Here is a 24,225-nt window from a genome sequence, read left to right on the forward strand (position 1 = left end):
TGATATGACATGTTATGTGCAGGCTCATATGTACTACAGCAACCTGCTTACTACCTCCACATTTCCAATCTATGTAACGTGGAGCATCACATGGTTCACACTACATAATAAAATCAATTATGAAAAATGTGTACCTTTGATACTGTAAGAAGGGGCCAGTTCGTCTCTGCCTGCATTACTGGTACAGGGGGTTTGAGAAGCTTGGCATTTGGTCTTACAGGTGGAATGTTAGTCTCTTTCACTGTGGACTGTGGGTCTGAAAGTCCATGCACCTCTGCAGTCAGATAACTTAGTGAGTGCTGGTCACAATTCTAAAATAAAAATAAAAAGAAACTTCCAATTCATCAGCACTACCAACAAATGTGTAACAAACAGCATAAGCACACACAAATACACATATTTATATGTGTAACATTGGCAGCCTGATTGTGACAAAAATTTCAGTAATACAATAATTCTATATAATTTTGTCTTGCCTCCCTCACCCATGAAATATTCTGCAGTCTAGGAGAAAGTGCTAGTCTTCACTTCCGAAGATTTCAAGTTCAATACTTGTTGGATCTAATATAGACTTTTCTGCTGACTTTCCATTTCCTTAACTCTGACAAGACAAAATTTCATGTGTATCAGGCCTCACTATGGTCTAGAGCCCATATTAAGCTGTAAATCCTGTTAACAGGTCATCATTACTGCTGCAATATTTGGAACTATACTCCATAAGCTGAATCTATACCAATATAACACAGCTTATACTGAACATGAGAGATTTTACAATAATGTACAAATGTCAGGAGTCAGTAATTCTTGTCACAGGCATAATCAATGGGCAACAGAAACATCTTCCCCTATTGGTTGCATGAAGAGTGTTGTCTGCATGAAACATAAACATTTACTTCTCAGGATTACTGGGTTTTTGGACTCTGTTCATTGTCTGGTGTTCCAAAAAAAAATACAAAAGAATACAATTCTTCAGAAACTGGGTGTGTTTCTGTCCTCAGGTGAGGAGTAGAAGACACCTGCTCTGTTGGGTCCATCAGAAAGAGCTAACCTCAATCACTGATTGGTTAGCCCTTTCTATCAGACCCAACAGAGTAGGTGTCTCCCAGCCCTCACCTAAGGCCAGAAACACATCCAGTTTACAAAACGTTGGGTACTTTTGTGTTTCTTAGAATACCAGATGATGGGAAAAGTCAAAACCCCAGTAATCTTGAGTGTTATATGCAATCATCAGAACCCTTTAGAGATACTTGTGAAGAATTTACTGCACTGATATTAGTTTTCTTAAGATTCATTTTCACCAATGAAACATTACAAAGGCATAGCCACACAATATATATTTTCCATCATATTTCATAAAATGGGTTAAAGATGAGAAACATGGACAATGTAGATTACCGTATTTACGCATGTATAGGCCGCATATTTTTTGCCAAAAATTCAAGAGGAAAACTGGGGTGTGGCTTATATTCGAAATATTCGAAATCACACTTCATTTAAAAAAAAATATATTCATAATTAGTAATACAGGGTGTTCAAAGATCGAGGAAACCGGGGCAGCAGCGTAGAGCAGATGGAACGTTTCTCCGCGACTACTGTGCCCCTCCCCGCTAGCGAGAGTGCAGTCGTGTCGCTGATACCCTTACATCAGTTTCTGTACATGCACACATTTATAAGAATACTGTAAAAAGATAACACAAACTTACCGTGCTTTATAACAGGTGCTGAAAGTGACCCCCTTCTGCTTGCAAACATGCTTTGCATCGCATGAATAAATTATGCGACACTTTCTGAAGTTGGTCCACGGTAATTGAACCATATTACTGTTCATCGCTTGACTCGTTGCTGTCGATGTCGCTCTCGCTCGAAGTTTCGCTGTCAGGTGATGTCAGCCATACAGCGTCATCTTCAGTCCCGTCCATTGCGTTGGAAATGGATGTGACTTTAAAACTTTTGGAAACCATTTCTTCTGGTATGGTGTTCCATGCAGCCACAATCCACTCACACATTTGACTTAATGAAGGTTTCTTCAATCGTCCAGTCGGCGTCATCTCCGTGGAACCGCATCTCCAGTCCCGGTAAAAGCGCCGCAAATGAGACTTGAAAGGACGGTTTATTGACACGTCAAGTGGTTGTAACATGCCAGTCATCCCCCCTGGTATCACAACCATATCACTTTTCTCCTGCCTCATCTTCACTTTCACATTTTCAGTTAAATGGCTTCGAAAACTGTCAACCACTAACATTGACCGCTGACGTAAAAGTGCGCCTGGGCGCCGAAACCACACTGATTTCAACCAATCCAGATAGAGCTCTTCTGTCATCCATCCTTTTTCTTGAACTCTCACCAAAATTCCCGGTGGAAGCTTTTCTTTCGGCAATGTTTTGCGTTTGAAGATTACAAATGGTGGTAGTTTGTTTCCATCAGCAGTGATACCAAGCATTACGGTACACCGCTGCTTTTCTGCTCCTGCAGTCCGCACATGCACTGTTTTTTCGCCTGCTTTGTTCACTGTACTTTCACCCGGCATTTCAAAGAACACAGGAGTTTCATCAACATTTCCAATAGCTCCCATGGTGTAGTTGTGCGTCTTTCTTAATTTCAGGACATGTTTTTGAAATGCAAGCAGTTTCTCCTGGTATGTGTCGGGAAGGCGCTGCGCTATTGACGTCCGTCGCCGAATTACAAGATCATGTCGGGCCATAAAGCGCCTTGCCCATCCATAACTTCCCTTAAATTCATTACGAGGAATTTTCATTCTGTCCGCTATTTTGAGGCCTTCAAATTGAATCATTTCCACAGACACTGAAAATCCATCCGCCCGTGTATTACGCACATATCGCAAAAGTTTATTTTGAAGTTCTGGAAATTTAGCTTTCTTTCCGCGGAAAGATTGTCGATTTTGTGACGTTTTTTCAAGGGCATCTTTTGTTAGTATCATCTTCGCACATTTTTTTCGTCAACGTCGAATTTTCTCCCTGCTGCTCGATTTCCGTGTTCTTGTGCGTAACGCACCACTTGAAGTTTAAATTTAGACGTATAACCTGCTCTTACTCGACCCATGTTTCACTCAGAACTAACCAGGCAAGTCAAGTAAAGGCGAAAATGTTATAACTCTCCCCCGCAATGCCTTTGTTCCGAGCGGTACCATTATTTTCGCTAGTTGCGAACTTAGGAATGTTAAACATTGCCAAATTTTGGAATAATTTCTACTCCTGAAATAATATTCCAAGAAAATTATTTTTTCTATAATTTCTGTCTGAAAATTGTGCTGCGGCCTATACACGCAAGCGGCCTATACATGCGTAAATACGGTATGTTCTGTTGCATTTTATATTGTTTCATGGTTGTACAACACACATGTAGCAACAATATACAATTTATTTTCCCATTAGTGTATTGTCATTAATTCCATCAATCCTACATCTTTCCAAACTAAAATACGGTTCTTCTCATTTTCCCCATGTTTGCTACATGTTTGTATACTTACCCAAACAACAGTATGGAGGCTACAACTGTTGATGTGCCTCATGTAATAATGTCTTACAATTACATGGCTATGACTCACAAATGGAATTTCTGTGTTAAGGAAAAATTAAGGTGTAAATCTCAGAGCAAAAAATTAATTCTTTTCCTTAGGCTTGGAGGTTGAACTCTGTATTGTGACACCAAGTACCAAAATCTGACATTGTAGAATCATGAAATTTATCAGAAGCACACTCACCCCCAGAATTTTTACTCTTTCCGACACATTACCCAGGAACAAGGCTCCCTGATATTGGCCGGATATGTCCTTCCTTATTTCTGCAATCCTCATCATCTTGCGCAGCTTATCCAAATTCCCCGTTATTAGGTACAAGAATGAAAGCTTGTCAAAGTTCTTTGTTCGCTGGTAGCACATTTCTACAACCTAAGAAAAGGATTTAAATGTTTTAATAATATTTCACACAATATACATACAAGTAGAGCATTTAGATTTCAATATGTACAAGCTGATACTGAATTATATTACATGCATGAAAAAAGTTCAAATGCTGAACCTTTCTCAGACATAATGTGTGTTGTAAGATTTGACGTTTTCATGGCGGTAACTATGAAGAAATCAGTCTTCTGGGATCTGGTACCGTGTAGATGTGGTGTTAACCGACATTTAGGAGGAACGTATCGCCTCCATCTTCAGGGTAGACTAAGCAGACTAAGTCTGCTTGCACCTGCTCCCACTGTTTCTTTGCTTGCACATTTTCTTTTCTTTCCTTCTACCCTGAAGATGGAGGCGATATGTTCCTCCAAAACGTCGGTTAACACATTTACATGGCGCCACATCCCAGAAGACTGCTTTCTTCATGACGTGTGTTGCTTGCACTTAAAACTACAAAGGAATGCGTACTTCCAATGTCCATTCATACAACAGAAAAGATCCTGATTTTTCTGAATTAATCTGTTATTGGATTTAAAGTTGCAGCTTTTACTAAAATGTCACTGACAAAAAAGTTTGTTACACACTGGCCAATTTGTAAGTACTAATTCACAAAAAACACAAGTTTGCTCTTGGGAGAACTGAGATTTATTTACCAAGTTTAATTAAATTCATTACAGATAGAAGTTTGGATCACCATCTGCCAGTTGCACTGAAGGTAAGTACTGTACCATGCCTTGGGTAAACCTTAAGTAGGCAAGTCTTGGGTACTGAATACTGACTTGGGGAGGGGGGGGGGCACAACCTCCAGTCTCCCCAATCATTCAGACCTCTGCTGGGTCCACTATGAACTCTTGTTTCCATTAAGACCCTTCAAAGCAGCCCTGTCCTCAATGCTAGAGCCAGAACCTCTTTGACCAAGGATCTACTAATATCTATTGGCTATACTCATGCAGAGGGGCACACGGTAGCGTAGTTGGTTAAGGGGCTATGCGGGTTCAAGTCCCAATGAGGTCACTGGATTTTTTTCAGTTGACCTAATCCTTCCAGCCACACTAGGCCCTGGGGTTTACTCAGCCTCTAACAGAAATGAGTACCAGGAATTAATTAAATAATTTTCCTGGGGAGTAAAGCGTGGCTGGCGCGTAAGGCTGACAACCTTACCGCCATCTTTGAGCCGATTGTCTAGTGTGGGACCCTCAACATCTCACAACCCTATGGGCCTTACTTTTACTTATACTCATGCAGAGCTCAAGAGCTTCATACTATGACCAGACAAAGAAGGAAGTCTTCCTTTACGATTTCATGACATTGCCAAATAAGAGAAGCTGAAGACCAATGCCCCATGACAGTAAATAGATTGTCTAACTTGCAGGTCTATTTTCTAAGCAACCGACATTCTAAGCTTTTTCCTTAGGGCAGACCACCTGATGAATGTAACTTGAAATCCAATATACAGGCTTCTTCCTCCAAGTGTGATTTATCACTGGGTTGAAGTGCTTCATAACATTAAATAAATATATATTGAGGGGAGAAATAAAACCACATTTGAGAACAGATACACACTTCAATGTTTCTAAATTAATGTGTTCATCATGACTGGCAAGCTCTATCCATGGCTACAAATAAATACTGTTCTGTCATACACAAACTCATCAAAACTTACTTGATGATTTCCCTGCATTAGGGCAGCCTGTCCCAGCCTTTCCCAACAGGCTTTGTCATCAAGGGCCCGCGCAGCTTCCAGAGCAACTTCAATGTTGCCACATTCAAGAGCAAGACTGAAACGGGTCTTTTCTTCCTTCACAAAATGCAAAGCTACTTCTGGGTAACCCTTCTGCTGCAGGTACGCAATAATGGACTGTCCCACCAGACGAGCATTACGTACCATATGAAGCACCTAGAAATGATAAACCCCTTATGTATTCAGTTTTGATTACAGATACATATTACTCAGCAGGAAAAGCAAATTTATTTACTAACATATGTGTGCAGTTTAAGAATACTAATCAACAGATTATTTGCATGTCAAGGTCCTCTTTGCATTTAGCATTTTTACATTTCATCATCAATTATTTTAATTTACAGCTTTTGATACGAAGAGGAGAACAGAGTATATTAAAACTAGAAATATGTATTTTTCTCAATTTCACTTAAAAATAGAATGTCCAATGACTTACTTCATCATATTTACGATTAATGAGTGCCAATTTGAACTTGAATTCTGTAGGATCAATGCTGAGAATGCGTGGCTTGCACTCACGGTCCAGACAGAATACCTGGTTGCCCTTCACACGTGTGATGTATATTGGAAGATCCAGTGTGCGGATTATTCCGTGATCTCTGTCAGCAAACAAGAACACATCCAATTCATACCCTTACTAAATTCTCTGACGAATGTTCAGACAACCATTTCATGGAATACTATCTCTCCTTACTACATCAATATATCTGTACAATTATTCAGTTAAAAGAAATACAGTTTGTCACATGAAAATAATCTGATTTTCTGCTGGATGAGTAATAATTATGAATCTGAAGCTAGGATTATGGATGCATTATGATTATATAATATTCTTATACAGTGTGTCCAGTGCTTTAAAGGCAAATATTAGGACAGAATTTTTGTTTTGTGATTTGTTTAATGATGATGCCTTGAGATTTATTTTTCAGTGCTGTCAGTACCTGAGACTATATACCACTGAATGGTAGAATGGCAGAAGAATTTGTAAGGGTATACAGAGTGTCCCAGGAGGAAAGGTCAATATTCAGGAAGGTCAGAGTACTGGGCATTCTAAACAAGAATGTGTATATATGTACTTGCATCCTATTCTGAATGGTCTCTGACAGAGCTATTTCACTGTACAGTAGTTTGGATTTGGCACCCAATATTGTCCTTCCTTCCCACTGTACTCTTCCACTGTTTAAAGCATGTGAATTGGTGTAAAGCATCAGCTGGCCGTTGTGACTGTTGACAGTGACATTTTAGGAATGTTGTGAAAAAATTCCAACATCTTCACAGATGCTAAATATGCTGTATGCTGTATGCTTATGGTTTCTGCATTGGTAGTGCCACTGCTTCTGTTAGAGAATACTGTCGATGGTTTCTTATGCGCAGAATTCTGGATCACAGGGTGTTTTTCAAGGTGTTCAATACATTACGTGAACGTGGTATGCTTCCCAGTGCTCATGTTCCATCTGAATGAGCATGTCAACAACATGTGGAGGAACATGGAAACATTCTTTAAATGGTACAGCGTAGCCCTACTACTAGCACACAAAGACTTTCTACACGTCTTGGTGTTTCATAAATACATGTATGGTGAACACTGCATGTCTCACCAATAGCGTGTGCAAAATCTATACTCAGGGGACAGTGCCATGCATCTAGAATTTTGTCATTGGTTACATAGTAATCACCAATTGCTTCCATTAATACTATTCACTGGTAAAGCTACTTTCAACCATAATGTAATCAACAACACTTGTGTAACTCGCATCGATGGTCTCAAAGACAATCCACATGGTACTGTGGAAACAAATTTTCAACATAGTTTCCATATCAATGTGTGATGAGGTATGATGGATGACGTGCTGACTGGTCCCATTATTTTAGATAATCATATGACGGGACATAATTACCTGGACTTTCTGCAAAATGGATTACCAGAATAACTAGATGATGTTCCTTTGGCTACACAGGTTGCTATGTACTTTCAGCATGACAGAGCCCCTTCTCATTATACCCGATTTGTTATACACCTCAATGACACTTTCCATTATCGGTGGATCAGTCATGGAAATACCATTAATTTGCCATCAAGCTCTCTGTACCTAACCCCGTTAGATTTTTGCTTATGGGGCTGGATGAAGAGTAAAGTGTACAGAAGAAAAGTGGGTACACAAGACAAACTGCTTGATCACAGAATGGATGTTATCACCTGCATTAGAGAATCTCAAGATGCACTCAAACACTTAACATGCCATGTCCTCACACGAGTTGCAAAGTGCAATGATGTTGACGGTGGAATTTTCGAAAATATATTATACCAGGTGAACTGTAGCAACTTTTTCAGTTGAACAATAAATACCAGTATTAGAAACAGTACATATCTCTTTCTTATCAACAGTTTTGGAATTGTACAGTGAAATAGCTTTACCTTGGAAACCATTCAGAATAGGACACATATGTACACACTTTTTTTTTTGTTTAGAATGACTGATACTATGACCTCCCAGATAACCAACCTTTCCTCCTGGGAAGCTGCCATGGCCTAACTGAGGTACAGTCGTGGCAGGAGGCTGCAGAGACTGACAACAGCCATGAAAACCTCAGCCAGATTAGCTGACATCCCAGCTGAGATCTAAGCTCAGCTCCTCCCAAATACAAGTCAGAAGCATTACCACCAATGCCAATTCAGTGGGACAGGAATTTTATGTCAATAACAATGTTACATAATCTTACAGATTCTGAACATAGTTACTTCCCAACACATTTCATTATCCAAGCATTCGAATTCTGTACTACAGAAATGTTCTATATGCATGCCTACATAGGAAATTTTTCATTGTTCATTACTGTTAGAAAACTGAATCTCAAAGTGAAGAATAAGGGGTAGGAAATGGGACGAGTAAAGCAAACAAAACATACATTTAATGAACTTATGTCCCATGCTAACAAAAAATGCTCCTCCCTAAAAATGTACTTATTCCTGGTTACTTTTATCCAAAATGGATATATATAATATAACAACATTTTAACCTGTATTATCACTTTGAAGTTAAAAGAACTGGCTTAAATTTCACATCTCAACAACTCTAAGAAGAAAATAAATGACACCTGCAACAGTATTTGTTATGATCAGAAAATGTTGACTTCTAGGAGGAAAGAGCGCTGCAATCATATGCAATAATGCTTGGTTGTCTAGTATGAAACAAGAGTAAATATAATATCTTGGGAAGCATGGAATTACTGATCTGTTTAGGAACAAAAAATAAAATATCAGTCATCCTTAACTCAAAGTACATTGTTACATAAAATTATATATGTCTAGACTGACAAATCTGCATAACGAAAAGATAAACGAAACATTTGTACCTGCTGCTAAATCTGATATTTCCTTACAGATACCTGTGCACAGAGAGGTCATAGCATATATAATAGATCAATTTTATTTTACTATTTTACCAAAATCAGAGAGTGTAATTCACATATTGTTAGTCATGAACTGCAAGAGTTATTTAGCAATCATTAATTGGTGGAAGCAGTTTTAGCACATCTAAAAGCACTAGCCTAGCATTTCATTAGAAGGAATATGTAAAATCACAAAACACTTAAGACAGAGTAACCTGGCTTCCAGATGACATGCAAAGCAATTAACACCCAAGTGCAAGTCACATCACCAAGTTCACCTTCCTCAATCCACCTCCTTTTTCCATCAAGTCTTTCTTAATGAAAGGTTCATAACATAGAACACAAAGAAAGTTTAATGTATACGCTAAGTTTTAAATCTCTGTTTCATATTGTAACGTGTTTTGTTACTGAATACGCCGTAGAGATCGCTAATTGGTCAATTGAACAATCTACAAATATCGGCTACAATTAATTATCACAATGTTACGGGTTTCCACACTTTACAAACCCTACAACAAAATCTCTTAACACTATCTTCAAGAGTCTTCCCGTATTAATAACGCGGGAGCTATACAAGTCTCCCTGAATTACACACTCCAAATATAACTGGTTATCGCACACGCGTCTGTAGCTCGTAACTTGCGAACTGAGAACTCGTTGATAACGCACTGACTCTCGCTTGCTGCTCAGCCAGCTTTTATTCCGTTCGCTGTTGCTAGTTGTGACGTGGCGTATAGCCTAGCAACGCTGTTACCCCTTGGTGACGTCACCGCTGTTGACTCGCGATGCATAGCTTCAAGGTTGCAGGGACTCGGCTAACTTCGGCTCCGCTCGGCTCACTTCGGCTCCGCTCATGACATCACCGCAGGGAGAGTGGCGGGGGGGGGGGNCGAGCGCTACGTTACCGCTACGTGCCGCTAGGGAGGTAGGGGTCAACATGTCACAATATAATAATGAACTACTACTTCTAATCAAAGACTACTATTTTCATTACTTGAATGATTTTGTGTGAAGAATTGGAGAATGAAGGATTTAAATCATAATTGGTTTAAATTAAGTGTTCATATAAAATGTACTTACCCATTGGAGATGGCATATTTGATGTGATTGCTTGTAGTGTAAATGAAAACTCCACTATCATCCCAAGCTCCTGACTTCACACGTGTGTTCTCATGAATTGAGCAGAGCGATTCAAGTCGACGGTTGCAGATGTTGACAGTATGTTTAGCTAATAGAGCTACATGAGACATGTCAGCTGACCACACAACATACCGACATTTGCCAATCTTCACCTGTGCTAGAGTTCTGAGGAAACAAACTTCCATTTAAAATTTATAATTATTGTTTAAAAAATGTATGTGGTATAATGCAGTTTGCCATTAGTAGGACAGTGCAGTAAATTGGAACAAGGGACGACTGGAATTTTAATTGTCATAATTTGCTGATATCCTGCACTGGTTACCTTAAGAAAATATCTCCTCCTTTAGTGATACATACCACTACGAAGCCAATGCATTTGGGTCAAGCAGTGCAGTAACATGGGTTCTACAATGCATATTCTTTAAGATCATGCTCCAGAACTGTATCAAATGGCTTCACAGTATCACGTGCAGCACATCCATCTATAAAACTCACAAAAAGTTATTCACTTTAAAAGTTTTACATGTCATATAGATTTTAACTTATTAAAAGTTATTCACTATATGTTTCAACCTATAATGTCATCATCAGGTGTTTTAAAATGATAAATTATAATTATAAAAATAAAACATCTGATGATGACCTTATAGGTTAAAATATAAGGGGCAGTCAAATTAAAACAGGTCACCACGCATAACACACGCGCACAAGTTGGTAACACTGGAATCTGCTTACAGTATGAACATCTGGTGTGGACTTGGGGAAAGCAGTGACGTGCTCTTGCACACTAGTCGTTTGTTTATTGTGCTGTAAGTAAGGTTAGCGCTACATGTGGTCATCCAACATCAGTAATGGAGGCAGGTAAAGAAGAACTGTGAAGTGTAGTGCACTTTTTGACTGCTGAAGGAGTAGGAGGATGAGAAGTTCATTGTTGCATTTATGTTGTTTACAGCGAACACAGCATGTCACGTTCGCATGTGCTGGCGTGGCATAAGAGATTCCGAGAGGGATGTGTGTCACTGCAAGATGATGGTTGCCCAGGACAGGCTCATCATGTCACTCCTGATGTTACTGCTGCGTTGGATGGTCATATTCAGGCAAACCAACGGATCACTGTGGAAGAAATTAGTCTTTTGATGGGAATAAGTCATGGTTCTGTACACGCCATTGTGACAAAACACCTGCTGTACCACAAAACCTGCGCACAGTGGGTTCCGCATCAACTCATGGAGGAACAGAAGACTGCATCACTGAGTCACTTGCAACAATACCATGAGGAAGAGTATGCTTTTCTGTCCCATATTGCCACTGGGGACGAAACTTGGTGCCACCATTTTGAACCTGAGTACAAATGGCAGAGCCAACAGTGGAAACACATAAATTCTCCCCCACCGAATAAATTCAAAGCCGTACACACAAGTTCCGGTAAAGTGATGATGACGTTCTTCTTCGACTGCAAAGGCCCTCTGCTTGTCGAATTCTTGAGCATGGGGCCACAATCAGTGCACGGCGCTATGAAGACTCTTTGCAGAAACTGCGACGCGCCATAAAGTCAAAATGCCGTGGAATGCTACTGAACGGCAGTATCCTTCTTCATGATAATGTGCGCCCCCACACTGCCAACTCTGTGAGGNTACAAATGGCAGAGCCAACAGTGGAAACACATAAATTCTCCCCCACCGAATAAATTCAAAGCCGTACACACAAGTTCCGGTAAAGTGATGATGACATTCTTCTTCGACTGCAAAGGCCCTCTGCTTGTCGAATTCTTGAGCATGGGGCCACAATCAGTGCACGGCGCTATGAAGACTCTTTGCAGAAACTGCGACGCGCCATAAAGTCAAAATGTCGTGGAATGCTACTGAACGGCATGATCCTTCTTCATGATAATGTGCGCCCCCACACTGCCAACTCTGTGAGGAATACACTAAGGAGATTTGGTTGGGAAGTGCTTCAACATCCTCCCTACAGCCCAGATCTCTCCCCATATGATTCTCACATTTTTGGAGACTTGAAGAGAGACATTTGTGGACATCGGTTTGCATCAGATGAAGCCGTGTGGGGCTGGGTAAAGATGTGGTTCCGTAGACAGCCCAAAAGGTTTTTAAGGATGGGATTGACTGTCTTATCTCTAAGTGGGATAAATGTATTAACAGTTTTGGAGATTACTTTTGAGGTAAGAAATGTTCTTTAATATGTTTCGGCTTCTGACCTGTTTTCATTTGACTGTCCCTCATATATAATGAATAACTTATAATAAGTTAAAATCTATATGATGTGTAAAACATTTTAAGTGAATAATTTTTAGTAAGTTTTATGGAAAGACTGTAAAACCATTCGATACTAAGTGAAGTGCAGCAAAATGCTACAATATAATATTGTCCAGAAATGTGCATAACAGACTTATGCTGATGCTGTTTCAAGGGATGCATGTATTCAGATTGTAACTCAAATATTTAATTGTGAACTACTGTAATTTTCAGTTCAGGAGAAACAAAGAAAATTACTGAAACCCACAACGTAATGTGGAACACATGGAAAGGTCTCCAGTCATAATAAGAGTCAGAAACGTACTCCAATGACAAACTGGTAAGCAAATATCCATGTGGTTATGCTTTATTTTAAAGTACAATGGTGGGATTTAACTGTAGAAGTAAATAAAATCCATGACAAGTTTCAGTCATGATAGTAGCAAGCCACTGGCTAACATTCAACCTAGGTCCCTTTGAAGTATGAGACAGAATGCTGTGTGGCAATAAAACAAATATAACTCACCTCTTCTGTTGAACATCAAACAAGGTTACTCCATCTGAATCTCTCAGCAGTAGCATTCCTGTTCCAGCATAGAAAATTTCATCACAGTTTGGAGTCTGAACTTTTTTAGTCACTTCATTTTTCAGATTTTTTATCATCAACTGGAAATGTGAATATATATGATACTCAGTCTCGTTTTATATTTACTTTTCATGTAGTTCAGATTTTCATATTTTTCCATAACAAAAGTTGGTGGAACTCCTTTCAAACAGTATGTGAAAACTGTACAAACTGATATGTTTAAATTTCAAAGGGACTGGCTGCCTATTTATTTATAATACTTATTAAAAACAAGTAAAATGTATTATTTATAGTACAATCATGATGTAGTGAATATGGCTTATACAACACAACTTCAGTGGAGTGAAAAAATCATTAGCACCATTAATTTCTTAACACAGCATATACAAAAAAAGTTGCATAAAAAAAGGATGTTGTTCTAGAAATTTCGTCAATATGAGTGATTACTAAAGAGTCACGTTTATCTATAACTTTCTGCACTGACTAAAGCTGCAGTTTTGCTTCCCAAACTACAAACTGTACTTCCAGAGTTTCATTACATGCTATGTTATGCCCCAAATCATGTGGGTAGCAAGACATGACTTTAGGAATGAGAATCGACTGCCATCCTCGAAACACTAAAAGTACTATAATGAAACAATCATGTCATATATAAATTCCTTTCTCAAAGTAAATAAATAATATGCTTAAATTACTTCCATCAATAAATTGAAAATACATTTTAATTTTGGAAAGAGAATTCTGATAGTGAGGGGTGCTTTACTGTTAAGACTAAATATACTGAAGTACTACAATATATGTAATTTTACAATATACTCTCTATGCAGCACTCCATGCAGGTTACTAATTAAAGAAGGAACAACTGGCCCTGGGGTCAACTCAGCATTTAAAAAAACAAGTACCAGGAATCCTCCTGGTGGTAGAGGGAGGCCAGTGCATAAGGCTGACAACCTCACTGCCATCTGTGAGCCAACTATCTAGAAAATGTGGGAGCCTCAACATCTCACAACTCCATGGGCTGCTATAGCCCGTTACAAGGATAGTTTTACCTTTTCTTCCTTTTTTAACAATATGATGTTTCAGATTTCAAGAAATTACATGATGACTAATACATCTATAATAAAAATAATGTAGCTAGTTGCATCAAATTTTGAATGCATACATAAATTATTTCTCTTTGTATTTTGTGCAATATCAAAAGAATGTTTCAAGTAAAACTTGTTTATCATTATGAGGGGAGTTGGGATAGCTCAGTTGGTATAGTGATGGACTGGACAGCTGGGGTGAAATTCCTGGCAGAGGCAACATTTTTCTTTTCTCCAAAACATCCCGACTGGCTCTGGGGCTCACCGAGCCTCCTGCCCAATGGGTCATGGGGGTGATTTCCCCATAGGTAAAGCAGCCAGGATGTGAAGCTAACCATTCACCTGGACATTTTGTTTTGTAGTTCATTTAATAACACTCTCAATAACTCTGACTATACAGCATCAAATCATTGGATGACAGTGAATAATGAGTTTGCAAGATGTGGAAAGATGTGGTCAGGTCTAATATAAGGTGCTAGCTGACATTTACCAGGACAGACTGTGACAAACCACAAAAAAAAGTAAAGATAGTCTGTATCCCAGCCAAGATGTGAATCAGGCAACTACCAAATATAAGTTGAAGTGTTACCACTCAAGTTAACTTGATTGGTGTTTCAGACATTAAACAGGTTGACAAACGCTATATCCACATTATGCACTGTGTGCAAAGAATGCATAACAAACTATCATACCGAATGCGTGCGGTCTAGAACTGCAAAGCGATTCCTTGCTACCCATATGGCTGTAACGCCTGAGGAACGCTTGCTTTCTGGAGATTCAGGATTTTGGCTGTCTGAGTCTTTGGGAATGCCATACAGGTCGTATGAGCTGTTCTCCACATTACTGGTCCTTGTACACAATAAAACAGAGTTCTCTGCTGGATTGTACGACATACTGCAACAAACAAATATCATCACCAGTAAGAGATTTCAAAACTGTCTCCAGAATATAAATCACTCGTCCAATGTGACCTCTAAGTTTATTACTACATGAAAAACTTAACACCCTTACATGTTTCGGTCTCTGCGGACCATCTTCAGAGGGCAAACATCACTACAAATAGGAAACCACCTTCACATAAGTTGTTTAGACGTAAAGTACGTACACTTATATGTTACAATGCATAGTACACAAAATAGAACATTTCACAAACACAGCAGTTTCCTGGAAATGTAAAGTTTTTAAAAATTATTTAAAATTTNTACGTACTTTACATCTAAACAACTTATGTGAAGGTGGTTTCCTATTTGTAGTGATGTTTGCCCTCTGAAAATGATCCGCAGAGACTGAAACATGTAAGGGTGTTAAGTTTTTCATGTAGTAATAAACTTAGAGGTCACATTGGACGGAGTGATTTATATTCGTGATTGTTAGTGTAACGGACCAGAATGAAACAAATCAAATCTGTCTCCAGAATCTTAAGGTTTACAAAATCACAAATTCTTTAATTCTCTACAGAAAATATCTTCCATTAATGATGTCTAATTACAACTACCATCTCATTATGATATTTATAATTATACTTGTTAAGTGCTTTGCTGCCTATAATGTTTACATACTGTCACAAGGAGGAGTGTGACTCTAGATGGGGTTTGGACTGGAGATTGGATTTATTGACCACTTCAACACAAGCCTTGTGACCATACTTAAATATGGTGCCATTGTTAATTTCCACATTTTCAAATCACTCCAGCGCGCACTAAGTCTTTTCAGTCTTCTGTGTCTTCACCAGTTATTCCTTGGTAAAGGCTTTTAACAGTGGGGATCCTTCAGTTTCCATGCTCACTTCATTGCCCACTTGCTCTCAATTGCAGCGACTAAGTCTTACTTTCACTAGCTCCCTTTAAACACTCTCTGAACTCATGAGACAATTGTCCTCCTTATAACATCTTGGCATGAACCATGTAAAAAACATCAATCATTGCTGTAAGCTGGAAGGTCATGGTTCAACTCCCAATGAGGTCATTAAATTTTTCAACTGACCTAATCCTTCCAGCTGAACTATGGCCCTGGGGTTGACTCAGCCTCTAACAGAAATGAGTACCAGGAGTCTTCCTGGGGGTAAAGGGTGGCAAGCATATAAGTTTAACATCATCACCGCCATCTGTGAGCCGAATGTCTCAAAATGCTATGGGCCTCCACAGCCTGTTACAGGGCTGGCTTTACCTCTACCTTACATAAGCTGTTGTTAGTTAGGTTCTATTTAACAATTCGGAAATACTGAATTTTTCTCATGAAGCTTCATGGCATGCAGTCACTTCAAAACAATACCATCCAGCTCCAGATAAAAATTATTGCTCACCCTTGTTTTAGGGGAGTACAGTTGTCAAACATGACACTTTATGCAATACTGCATGATACTGGCAATGCTTCAGCTCAAAAAATATTTTACCAAGAGATATTACATTGCAGTCACTTGAATTCTCTTTAAATTCCCTTTCATGTGTTACAAAATTTGATAATGGACAATAAATTTTGCCAACTCTTTAGAATGCTGGGTAAGTTACATGTCACTATTACTCTTTATGTGCTAATTTTAATTTAGAATATTTAGAAACAATAAGAAAACTTAAAAAAAGGGACAGGAAGAAGGAAGGATAACTATATTATTCAGAACTTATAAATTTTCTGGACTATTTATTATTCACTGTAATGAATATAAACTCACACCATCAAAGCCTAATACCTGTGCACAGGTGTGCGGCCACCACCTCTAAGCTGCATTACAGCTGTATCCTTGGATGTGGTAAAATCTAGTTTGCGGAGGAATCGATCTTTCACATAATACAATAAGTTTCCATGGACAGCATATGCTGGACGTTCCCTCTCCAACTGTATAACAAAAATGCATCTCTCTTACAACTGTGACTCTTAATAAGCACAGAAGGAGAAAATGGAAAGATTCTGGGAAAACATATAAAGCCTACATTCTTTTAAATGCTCACATCTATCTACAGAGGCTAGTGCAAATTATAAACTGCGAATTACACAATTTAAGTGCATAATATTCGCTAGTATACAATTCTACTAAAATTTTCATTTGCACAGAATTTACATGGCATACACAAGGTAAATACTCTCACAAATGAAGGCCTTATTATCATCAAAAACACACACACATGTCAATGTGAATCAATGCTCAGCAAAGCACAACATATATTTTCCAAGTGTCAGCAGTTTCCATCAACATTCATTACATGAACTCCAACACAGCCACACTATGCTGAACCTACACCAAATAGGTCTATGTAAAAAAAACTGAGTGGTGGTGGTGATAAAATTGCTATAATGTAGGGAAAAATTACATGTTAGGGCAGAAACTACAAGGTATATAACAAATCAAGTCTGTTGACCACTAAGTGAACAGTGGTAAGAGTGCTGATTTTTCTGGCTTCATAGTTAAAATAGCAGTGATTAAGTGAAAATACGTTGATCAGTCACCTCTTGTACCTGCTTCAAAATTAGCTCATAAAATAAATATGCATATGTAGAAGATGGTGAGACTGCTTGCTGTATGGGTTGAAGATCAGAACCAGAAAAACAGGCCTCCAAGTTTCACTTCAGCAATGATCAATGCCCCCTCCCCCCTTCCCAAAAAAAGAAATAACTGTTTACACATGACAATTAAGGGAAGTTTCCACATTTTATAGCAAGAAATGATAATGTTACAATGATGAAAATTACACTCCTAGAGTACTAATGTTGAGTTATTTCATATCTAAAGTCTTTATATAGAAACTAAATTCTAGCAATGCATCCTCTTAGGCTGCACCACAGCTCAAGTGGTTAGTCGCTGGCTTCCCACTGCAGCGGCTCAGGTTTGATCCCGGGTCTGGTCAAGTGGGATTTGTGGTGGACAAAGTGGTGCTGGGGCAGGTTTTCTCCAAGTACTTAGGTTTCCCCTGCCAATCTTCATTCCACAAATTGCTCCACAATCACCCTCACCTATAATCTGGGGCTGGTACAATAGGCCAAAAGTGGCCGCAGTACAAGGGACTTAGTCCCACCCCACTAGCAATAAAAAAAATGCATCCTCTTTGTATGTTTCGGTATTACTGTGCATACATGGTAAGTCCAGGATCCGTTATGACTCTTTTTTTTTAATTTGCTCTGCAATGCCATCTGTTGGTGAGTTGTGGCATTAAGATTCTTGAAGTTTCAGCTGTGGCTGTCTATAATTTCAAAGCGCAAGCATTGCTGCATCATGTGTTCTGACCTTGAATGTAACAGTACTGTTCTGACGCTCATCAGAAAATGGCAGTTAAACAGAGAGCCAACATCAAATTTTGTTTGAAATTAGGCAAAACATCCGGAGAAGCGTATGAAATGATGAAAAGTGTGTACAGTAGTGATTGTTTGAGTCACTCGAATATTTTTCGATAGTATTCTGTATTTCGTGATGGCAGGGAGGACATTGAAGACACTCCGCTCCACGTGCATCAAAGCCGAGAACAAGGCACACTGAAGAAAATGTGAAAAAAGTGACCGGACCGAAATCCTTGCATCAGACAGCTGTGTTTCTACAAAACTCATCGAGGAGCTTTTGTGAATACCAAAAAGTACTGTGCATCAAATTTTGACCAAGGATTTGGGCAAACAAAAGGTCTGTGCATGGGTTGTACTGCACGCGCTGTCAGGCGATGAAAAACATGCCAGAGTGGAACACTGCAGAGACATGTTATGGTCGGCCCAAAGTGATACAAAATTTACAAAATTGATTGTTACTGGTGACGAGACATGGCGATTTCAATATGAGCCTCTAACAAAGCGGCAGAGTGGAGCGTGGTTGAGTCCAAAGAAGCCAACAGCAAAGAAAGTGCGCATGCAAAGAGTCGAATAAAGACAATGCTAATCATTTTCTTTGATTCCAAAGGAATCATTCACAAGGAATTTTTGCCAGAAGATCAAACAGTGAATTCTGATTATCTTGGAGTCCTCAATCGTTTTTGGGCGAGAATTCTTCAAATTCGACCTGAATATCGAGAGCAAGGTTCCTGGTCACTCCTCCACAATGGCCCACCCAAAAAACCGAAGATTGTGCACGATTTTTTGGCTAGAAAAGGGATCACAGTCCCTGATCATTTTCCTTATTTGCCAGATTTGGCTCCAGCAGATTTCTGGTTGTTCCCAAAAGTTAAGTTGGGGATGAAAGGAGACTGTCACGACACCATCCATGACATCCAAAGGGAATGTACCGCAGTTTTAAATGTGATTCCACAAAAGCAGTACAGTGACTGTTTTCGAAAACTTTTCAATCGATTCAAGCTATGTATTGATTCAAAAGGAGACTATTTTGAATAAAATTAGTGAAATTTTGAAAATAATTCACGTCTTGTATTTTTAATGAACACAGTCCTAACAGAACCTGGACACACTGCGTAAGAACCACCAATAAGCATTTCCCATTGAACTTCAAACTAAATGGTGTAATTTCCTACTGACACTGACAGTGCCATACCAAGAAATTCACACTCTTCAAGCTAGTCTCTGTTGATTTCTTGATAACAATATACTAAATACCAACCTTGAATATAATCATGCCAGAATCATGGCCTGCAGCAAACAGATTCAGAGATGGGTGAGCAGCTAATACCCAGAAACGTTCATGTTCTCTTCTGAATGTGTGCAGGCAAGTGCGTTTGCTCATGTCCCACACACGTATGCTCTTGTCTTCAGAGTTGGAGAGAATGAGTTCTTGACGGGGATGAAATAGTACACATGAAACATTATTATAGTGCCCACGGCATGTGTCCACTTCCCAAGCCTGTCAATTTTAAAATATAAACATGTTAAGAAAATAAGGCTACACATTTCCACTTAAGAAAGGAAGTTACATACATATTATCCATTTATTCAGCAACTGAAAAATGTTAATAAATCGCTCTCTATAATAAAGCACTGATATCTGCAGCTGCTGTGGTCATGATTACTCTACAAGACTATATGTGGCAAAAGAGCTCACATGATGCAAAGGGAGTATGATTATTTAATGACACTTCATCAGCCATACACTACTTGGTGCAAAACTGTATGACAGGACAGTCATGTTCAGTGAACTTAAAAAGAATTTGGGAGGAAGAAGTTGGGGGCTATTTCAAGGTCTTATCCCAGCATTCAGGTGAAGGGACTAAGCAAAATCACATACACAAAGAAATGTGTAGGATAACCAGTGTCATAGCCAAGATCTGAGATGGTCCTTTCTTGAATACACATCAGATACATGGCAGCTGAAGCTAATCTCCTCAGTTTATTGTGTTAAGCTGATTTCTAAGAATCATTATGGTACAATTTATGAAATCATGAATGATTTTTAAAACATTAACAGCAGTAAAATGCCACACAACTGGAGTTACAATTGCTGCATGATGCTGAATGACCACTACCAAACAATGATTTGGAAAAAATCCTGTCCTTAATATAGGTACACTCCGCTTGACACCCACAAAAATATAACATTCTGTAATACACGCTTGGCTGCATGATAGTGTCCTGAGATTGCTCGCACTGGCAACATTCCAACTTCATTTTAAAAACACATATTAATCAGTTAGTAAATAAAGGTGTATCAGATCCCCACTGAACTGTAGGTGAGACTGCACTGTGACATGACCATTCCAAAAGTGCTAAAAGTAGAAACAGTTTTATAATCCAATTTGGTAACAAATACCAACATTACATTTCATTAAAATTTTACATAAAACATGCTACAGCATTAGCTTCAGTCCTTACTTTTGCTTCATTCATTCTCCACAGCTTTATCTGCCTGTCATCTGCACCTGAGACAATCAGAGGAAGGGTTGGGTGAAAGCAGGCCCAGTTCACCCCTCTATCATGGCCCTCTAATACATGTTTCACAACAGCATCTGCTTGCCCAAACAAGTCTGTTGCTCCCGGGTTCTTGAGATGCTCATCCAAGCCTCCTGGTCCTGGTGCCACATTCTTCTTCCGAAGGCCTATAATATGACCAAATGCCTTCCATAACACACTAAAGCACATTTCTTACAAACAGACTTTACATTACTTCGGTAGTATCGCCATATGATTTAATGAACACTATGTATGCATCATTGAGTCATTAAACATTTCCACAAAAGGGAAGTGTTGGTATAATGATGGGAATAATACAAAGGTTTCTCTCAACAGAATTTGTGTGACTGTGTAAGCCTTAACTTACAGTAATCAGTGAATATACAAACCTGACTACAATAGCCTTACTAATGAAAATATATATAAACTTATCCTACATACCACAAAACAAGTCCTTATAAAATATTTACACATAGAAATGAACTTGTCTTTCAAGAAACTAAGTCACAATGAACTTGTAGAGTTTTTATTTCTCAAAACAATTATGTAAAACTTACTTTGTAGTATTACTTTATTGAAGTCAATGTGTCAAACTTAATTGTATAACTGCTCATGTTGAAAAAAAAAGTTTATCTTTTCTCATAATTCATGTATCAGATTTGAATACATAAAGAACATTCTTTTAAACAGAACATTCAAATCCAGAGATGAGAAAAATCTATATACAGTACCATACCTGTGCCCAGATTATTTCACTGCAGGAGAACTTCACGCATACAGTTTTACAAGTATACATGTATCTCCCTCAATGTTAAACAACTACATGAAAAGGCATACAGCCCATGGTCTGATCTGAAATTATGTATGTAATATGTATACTGTATAAGAATGGATTGAGAGAAACAGAGAGGTGAAGATGTGAAAATAAGAAATTCTCTGAAAGGATACCAATGGCCTTTGAACACAAGACATACATTTAAACTTTGCTATAAATTACATGAGGGCCTGGAATACTTATAATTTTTATAAACATAATGCTGCAGTTGCCATACTGCATTACACCAAAATAATGTATTCTAATTATGTTTCAGCCAAGTTGTTGTTCCAAATGCAGTGATTATAATAAAGTTTAAATGCAGAGGAAATGAATAACTTCAGTGATTCTATCAGTAACATTTTTAATCACAGAGATATACAGAAGGGGATGGGAGGAAGTTGGAATAAGTCAGGAAGCGAAGGCTGCGCCATAGCTCAAGCGGTTAGTCGCTGGCTTCCTACTGTGGCGGCCTGGGTTCAAACCCGGGTCTGCTCAAGTGGGATTTGTGGTGGAGAAAGTGCCACTGGGGTAGGTTTTCTCCGAGTACTTCAGTTTCCCCTTCCAATCTTCATTCCACCAAATTCTCCATCATCATAAACACCCGGGACAGGTACAATAGGCCAAATCAGTCAGGAAGGGTGGGTTACTGAGAGAGATGAAATAACAATAAAACATTGCTCCATACACAGAAAACCCTTTAATAGGTATGTTAGTTTAATTTACACCACATTAACCAAGTTTAATCAATACGCTTTCCACCCAAAGAAGTTAGATATGCTTGAGCAGACAGTTGTTCTGAAAAGACGCCAATCATACTGAATTTCTCAAAGCCATGAACTCAGATGCACTCCCAAGTCAAGTTTAATTAATCAAGCTCTAAAATTTCTAGTTATTTTTAACTTTACTGATACCAGTATTCAGTTTCAGAAATGAAGTCTGAGCTTGAAGTAGCACTACCTATACCAGCATTCTGGTAGCAGAACTTAAAAAGTCAACCAAAATCTAGTACTACACAAGCAAGCCTTGTTCAGTTCCATTCATCTCACAACCTCACAAATTACTTCTGTAACATCCATCTTAACATTAACCTCCCATCTCCTTTTCAATCTTCAATGCGACTTCCCCACCAGGATTACTATGTGCTGTATGCAATCATTAGTGGAAAAACAAATTTTTATACTTAGGAAGACTTAACTCTTTGCAGTTCTATGACAGACTGAGCCTGCCACATGTTTCATGAATGTTATAGACAATCTGGAGTCAGTCTAAGGGAGGCAAACAGTATCACTGTATCATTCAAGACTTCCTCTTTGCAGTGGTAACAAACTGTTTGTTGTAGTACTTCTGTGAATTTTAGAATACATTTTTCGAAGCATTTGCATATACTTTTCTCTGTAGTCATAAATCGATGGCGTCTTCCAGTGGGCATGCATTGGACAGCAAACAGATCCATGAGCAACTGCATGATGACTTCGATTCTTTCAGTGACTTCAGTTAGGATTCAGACATTGATAGAATTTGATTGTATTGAGCCTGATGCTGAAATACCTGAGTCCGATTTGAGTGACAACTGTAGTAATTCTGATGACTGTCAGGCAAGTGGTGGTGGTGCTGCTTACAATGATAAAGATGACAATGAAGATTGGGCTCTCTGAGACGAAAATGACCATGATTCCTATATATCATTTTATGACTCATCTGGTTATAAACCACCTTGAACTGGACAAATGCCTGTTTCTCCACATGAATTTAGTGCACCTTTGTTTGAAGAAATAGTTGCTGAGAAGAACAGGTATGTAAAGAAAACACCCTGTATAATATGAACCAGCAGTCTGCAAAACTTCCAACTCTGTCTCACCTGGAGTACCATAAGAAAGTGATTGAAGTATTTGTAGAAAACATTTGAAAAAAATGACCAAAAAGAGAGGAAGACCAAGCTGCAACAGCTGCAGAAGATGTCTGAATGGCAAGCTGCATCTAATTCAGGCATATGATAGGAATGTAACAAATGATTGTGCCATTTGCTCCAACAAAAAAGTGAAAGGAGGCAGAAGAGAAACATCATTCTAATACGAAGGGCGTTCTGTATATAATGCCTCCTATTTTTTTTTTTGTGTTAATATGTAACATCTGAGCTGGATGTTGGTGGTGTTGTAGTAAAGGTTGAACCTTCCCGCCAATGTACTGTTAGTTTGGTTGTCGTGCGATAGATAGCGACAGCAGAGTAGTCTACCAAAATGGTGTCTGACGTAGAAGTACATACGAAACAGAGATGTATTATTGAATTTCTCACTGCCAAACAAATTGCACCCACTGACATCAATCGACGCTTGCTAAAGGTGTACGGAGACGATACAGTGGATGTCAGCACAGTGAGGCAGTGGGTAGTGCGTTTCAACAGTGGCAAAAGTGAAGGGCACGACAAGACACGCCCTGGGCATCCCTGCTCAGCTGCCACTCCTCACAATGAACAGCACCTCGATCAGCTCATCT

At 38.8% G+C, this 24,225-nt stretch overlaps 1 protein-coding gene across 2 annotated transcripts in view; it reads right to left on the reverse strand.

Annotated features, from left to right (window-relative positions):
• Window positions 1-24,225, reverse strand: part of LOC111861222 (coatomer subunit alpha) — a 79,724-nt gene that overhangs the window by 10,911 nt on the left and 44,588 nt on the right. For both annotated transcript variants that reach the window (XM_023845617.1, XM_023845616.1), the window contains exons 4-13: window positions 20,838-21,061; window positions 19,633-19,872; window positions 16,795-16,940; window positions 14,801-15,002; window positions 12,964-13,103; window positions 10,129-10,353; window positions 6,095-6,257; window positions 5,581-5,814; window positions 3,723-3,908; window positions 135-311 (exon numbers count right to left, since the gene is read on the reverse strand). In XM_023845617.1, coding sequence (XP_023701385.1) covers window positions 135-311; window positions 3,723-3,908; window positions 5,581-5,814; window positions 6,095-6,257; window positions 10,129-10,353; window positions 12,964-13,103; window positions 14,801-15,002; window positions 16,795-16,940; window positions 19,633-19,872; window positions 20,838-21,061 — 1,937 coding nt within the window. The remainder of the gene's footprint in view (window positions 1-134; window positions 312-3,722; window positions 3,909-5,580; window positions 5,815-6,094; window positions 6,258-10,128; window positions 10,354-12,963; window positions 13,104-14,800; window positions 15,003-16,794; window positions 16,941-19,632; window positions 19,873-20,837; window positions 21,062-24,225) is intronic.

This window comes from Cryptotermes secundus, unplaced genomic scaffold, assembly GCF_002891405.2.
Source record: "Cryptotermes secundus unplaced genomic scaffold, Csec_1.0 scaffold2310, whole genome shotgun sequence".
NCBI classification, from domain to species: Eukaryota; Metazoa; Arthropoda; class Insecta; order Blattodea; family Kalotermitidae; genus Cryptotermes; species Cryptotermes secundus.